Source organism: Primulina tabacum, chromosome 17, assembly GCF_025594145.1.
Source record: "Primulina tabacum isolate GXHZ01 chromosome 17, ASM2559414v2, whole genome shotgun sequence".
NCBI lineage: Eukaryota > Viridiplantae > Streptophyta > Magnoliopsida > Lamiales > Gesneriaceae > Primulina > Primulina tabacum.
This window is the reverse complement of record NC_134566.1, coordinates 26,898,144-26,903,519: the sequence shown is the minus strand read 5'-3', so window position 1 is coordinate 26,903,519 and position 5,376 is coordinate 26,898,144. Positions and strand designations below refer to the sequence as shown.

At 35.5% G+C, this 5,376-nt stretch overlaps 1 protein-coding gene across 1 annotated transcript; it reads left to right on the top strand.

Moving 5' to 3' along the window:
- Window positions 1-3,070: 3,070 nt before the first annotated feature.
- On the top strand, window positions 3,071-5,000 carry LOC142531789 (reticulon-like protein B5). The gene is made up of 5 exons (XM_075638047.1): window positions 3,071-3,423; window positions 3,852-4,032; window positions 4,127-4,268; window positions 4,497-4,566; window positions 4,659-5,000. Exons 1-5 carry the CDS (start codon window positions 3,204-3,206, stop codon window positions 4,826-4,828), a joined length of 783 nt encoding a protein of 260 aa, XP_075494162.1. The 5' UTR covers window positions 3,071-3,203; the 3' UTR covers window positions 4,829-5,000.
- The last annotated feature ends 376 nt before the right edge of the window (window positions 5,001-5,376 follow it).

Below are 5,376 nucleotides of genomic sequence, written 5' to 3'. Positions count from 1 at the left end.
TTACCGGATTGGGTGCGTTACTCAATCTAAAATTGAAATCTAATTAAGCTGGATTCATGCCACTATAAGTACAAGTAGGTTTGGCATTTCTCCAAGCAAACCATGCATATCCGTAACGACGGTGGTAGAGCTGCACTATGGGAAGAGCATATCCATGGAAGAGCTGAGCAATAAAAGAGCCACATCATGAAAGAACCGAGCCATTACCTTCGTTTAACATGCCAATTCCATACCGTTTAAAACCCGACCCGAATCATTTATTACCCAAGACCATTAACCAAAATGATGGGCTATGTTTGATACTAAAAGCTAGAATAAGAGCCCCGAGTCCAAAATACTCTGTACTCGGGAAAGGACCCATAAGATAAAACTCCCGAGCTCATGACAAATCTTCTATGATAAGAGCAGAAATCCAAAGATACAAGTACGCATTCAAAATTCACAATTTGCCAAAGGTAAGGCTAGATCAGTACAAATCTAGTGTTTCACAAAATTGTCGAGTTCTGCTGCTACAAGGTGTCTAGCTCTTCCCAACTCTACAAATATCAGGTATCTTGCATGGTTTTGGAGACGCACTCATAGCTATCAAATGTTATAAAATTCTCTAGGTATTCGGGCATCAGACCAGCGCCCAATGTCTAGGCCGCTTTGGCGGGGACTAGATGTCCGCGTAGACACAGCTAAGCGTGTTAAAAAATATGAGTAATTTTGAAATTTTAGTTATCAGATGGACCATTTAATCAAGAGAATCATTTTAGTTAAGATATCGACCTATTTCTAAGTCAATAAAATATACCTATTTTTAACTATTTTTAAGTCAATGGGCTTGTCCCATTACATGCCCATTAACTAATTGTCCCTTGTATATTAGTATTTTACGACCTGAGATGAGAACCATTGTTTTCAATCGTTAGGCATCTCCTCCGAAATCTCATAATGTCTAGAATACTCGCTATTCTTCGGTAAATTGAAATTTTAGAAAATCCAAAATATCACCGTCGCCACTATTATAACAGGTAAAATTGCTCTTACCCAGACTATTTCTCCGATCTACCACCCTAAGGTCGCCTAGGCAGGCCGATTAGCACCTTTTATGTGCGGTCGGCCAATGCCTAGCACATAGGCACCGCCTAGGTAGCTCTCTAGGGTGATATTTTGAACGTTGTTGTTATCATTAGTGTCACGCCCTAAGATCGGGGTGAGTCGACATCCGGCGTTGTTTCACAATCACACAATTATAAAATAACAAGTTTCGTAGTGCAGTGTAAAACCAAACCAATAAATAAACATTGTATTTAAAATGATGCGAACCAAATACAAATGGAGCGGATGCGAATTACAATATAATTAAGTACATTAGAATAGAACTTCAATATTTATCACCATTTCCAAAACATCTTTTGTTCCTCGTCGTCAAGTTTATCTTCGTTATTATCTCTTCGTTATTATCTGGAGGGAGAGCAAGGGAATATTTTTGAAAATACTCAGTAAATAGAGGTCTATCGATCACAATAAATAACAAAATACATATATTTATACAATTCAAAGAATATCTTGTCAAAATTAAATATGAACAAAATTATGACATTCAAAGTCATATTATTCTCCATGGTTTACTGATCAGTCACTAATTTTTAATCTTCTAAGGGGCGAGGCTATGTAATCAGTTATTATATCCCACTGTATCAGGTTCATAACAAATCAAATATCAAAGGTCGGAAATTCATTTATCATTTCAAATGCAAATCGTAAAAGTATCTTCAAATAATTTCAAACATGTATTTAATTATAATGATCATATTGAAGCGAAACGAAGCAATTAAGTCATATATCAAATTGAATGAATATATCATGTTGATCGTATTTTCAAATACATACATATACTTTAAAGCATAAGCCCACTTATTGAATAATGTTCGTGGAGAGACTCGATGTTGATTGTTCAAAATAAATAATACTTGGACAGAACCTTGGTACTTGAAAAGTTGGTACAAACCTTCAAAATTATGGCTACGAATTGCGTGCGGAGAGAAAAATTTCTTTGGTATGAATTTCTCTTTCAGAAATTAAGATATTTTTAAATCATGATTTTTAAAATTTACACAATATTATATATTATCACATTGTCTTGTCAATTAAAAGTCTTGTCCTTTTAATTTATTTAATCACATGATCTTTACATTATTAACACATTGCATTGTTTGATTATATGGCTGAATATTTTTCAATGTCCTCCAAAAATTAAACTGGTCTTAATGCCATCACAACTAGCACTACTACATAGCACAATTAAGGTTTGTCTTATTACTTACTGACTTAAGCATCATATTAGTTACTTCGAAAATATTTCCGGCACCGTCTAACCTTTGTTAGTTTGTGCATATCCAAGTAAAAGTTTCGACGTGAACACGTTTGAAGTATTAAGCTCATTAGACCGACCTCAAGAGTCATTTTTTGGTATCATCATAAATCAAAAGGGAATTTTTCACGGATTATAAATCCCACAAATCAATTTTTTTGCATTCGAAGTCATTAGCTTTTTTGACCAGCGACTACAATTGCAACTTCTGTTTCCTTATTTTGTTGCAAGCTTCCCTCAAAATTAACTGATTATACCTTTTTGTTGATAAACAACGTAATTGGAGATTAATTGAAAACGAGGTTTGATGTCTCGATTCTAAAGGTGGGCAACAGATCCAAGTCATAATGAATAAAAGCTTTTACCAAAGGGTCAATATGAAACCAACATTATTGACTCACGAGTCCGTTAAACTATTTTTATGGTAATGAGTAATAACTGAAATCTAATGGAATTTGTAGAACTGAACGCTTGTCTATTTTCTAAAAGTTATAACTTGAGAGTATTGGTGCAGCTCAAATTTTTTAAATCTCATAGCATCCCAAACGTTATGGTTTGATTTTTCTACATTTTTTAAAAAAAAATAAAAACTGAGTTATTCCGATTTAACTATAGTATCCCAAGCTTATGTTAATTGCTAGACGAGAATAGACACATAAATCGAATATAAAGCATTTCATAAATTTTAAAAGAAATCAAATTTAAAGAGCTGCCGAACCGTGTTCCAAACCTGAGGTACGATTTGACGGTGGACCGAAGCAGTTGACTCATCTCTTCTTCTATTTATTAGCTCCCGACATTTCATTTCACTTCCAAATAATTTCTTCTTCACTAGGGCTCATCAATGGAAGAGCAGGAAGAGATTTCCGACCCAGATAGAGAATCCATGGTCCATGAGATCTCCGACAATATCATCGCCGGGTACCATTCCTCGTCGCCTGCTTCTTCCAACTCAGCTTTCGAGGATAAGGTAGCGCGATCGCCTCCTCACATCAAAGCTAAGACTGACCCATTCTTATACCATGAGAAACCGGAGAATAAGGCCTTCGACGGTGGAGGTCAATGTGAGTTTCTTACTCTTTGCAACGATCGGTTTTGTACTTGGATTTTATTATTTGAATTTTTCTTTTGTTCTGTGGCGAAGATATTGGTTGTATATGTATGCTTGAAATCGATGAATACTGCTGGGACGTTTGAAATGCTGTGTAATTACAAGTTATCTTATAATATGCGGTTGGAATTGCTGTAAATTAATATTTTAATGGGTTTAGAGGTTTTAGGTCCTGTAGCTTCAGTAGAATGCAATGTTATTTTAGGTTTCTAAGTTGTATAATTGGTTTTGGCTCTTAATTTGGCAGTATGGATGTTTTTTTTCTTGTTGAGCTATCAATTATTGTTTTATTTTATTTGAAGGTTTGGTTTTCAATGCCATAAAAGGATGTGTGTGTGGTGTGGGATCAAATGTGAATTGAATTATTTGGATATCTTGTAGCTGCTGATTTATTCTTGTGGAGGGACAAAGGCATATCTGCTACCGCACTCGGGGGCGCTACTGCAATCTGGGTCTTTTTTGCAGTGCTTGATTGCTATTTGATTAGTCTGGTCTGCCACATTTCAATCCTTGGCCTCTCGATTTTATTCTTCTGGTCCAATGCAACAATCATCATTAACAAGTGAGTTTATCCACGACTTCTAATGTTTGCCTCATTTCTTTGCGGTTCTCTTTCGGAGTTCTGTTCCATGGCATCATCGCTTTTGTGTTTGCAGGAAACCTTCACATATACCGGAAGTCCGACTTCCTCAGGAACCATTTATTGAGTTTGCTTCGACTCTTTGTAGTGGGATCAACAATGTTCTCGCCGCTTTTAGAGAAATTGCTTCTTTCAGGGATCTTAAGAAGTTCCTTCAGGTCAGAAACTGGATGTCAGGACTGATCTAGCATTACCTTTGGTTATAGAGAGCATATATTGTTGTTGCATTTTGAATAATTTTTATTACAAACATAAGCACAAGTAGCTACTCGAACCAAGTCCTACGTCCCCCGATGATGCTGTCCCATGATTCATCATACCTTTTCATAATTAACAGTTGGCCGATTTGATATTTGACATTGGGTCATTGGGCAATGATTTACCAGGTAATCGGTGCCTTGTGGATTATCTCCATCGTGGGCAGCTTCTGCAGTTTCGTCACACTGGTTTATATATGTAATGAGTCCTTGATCGTCTTACCCCTGATTGGATTATGATTGTTGTTGCTATAGTTCGTGCTGACACTTTTCATTCTTCTTTTTGCAAAGTATTTGTTTTCCTCCTCACGGTGCCTGTTTTATATGAGACATACGAGGACAAAGTCGAGGTATTGGCAGAGAAAGCAATGGTTACAATCAAGAAGCTGTATGCAGCCTTTGATGCAAAAGTTGTGAGTAAGATCCCAACAGGACTAATGAACAATTACAAGAGAGATTAAACATAAATTCCTGCTGAATGGCTATGCGCGCCCATTGGCGCTATTATGGAATAACTATGGTTGTCTTTTGCTTGTATGTGTGTTTCAATCCCCTTGTCCAATGTGTTAACTACCGCAGTTTCTTTTTCTTTATTAGAGACAAGAGTTAAAATGATCGTATGTTTCTCCACTACATTTTGGATGTCTACCTTAAAATCAATTACAATCCGTGTTAAATGGTTTTGGATTTCATTTTAAAATCGGAACCAGAACTGAGGACTTGTTGTTTGGTTACATTTTTCATCGTTATTTTATACAAAACAGATATGAAATCTATTATCTTGTAACAAAATACAAAGAATGTCATACATAAGAACACGAACATTTATTCAAAATCTATATTATCACTTAACACTATCACACACACACACACGCATATATATATGTGAGAAAATCAAATAATTTTTTTACATTTAAAATTTCTCTTTAAAAAAACTTTTCATTCTTTTTTATACTAAATTTATCAAATTTGGCATTCCAAATATTCTGATACTATCACTCTTCATGTG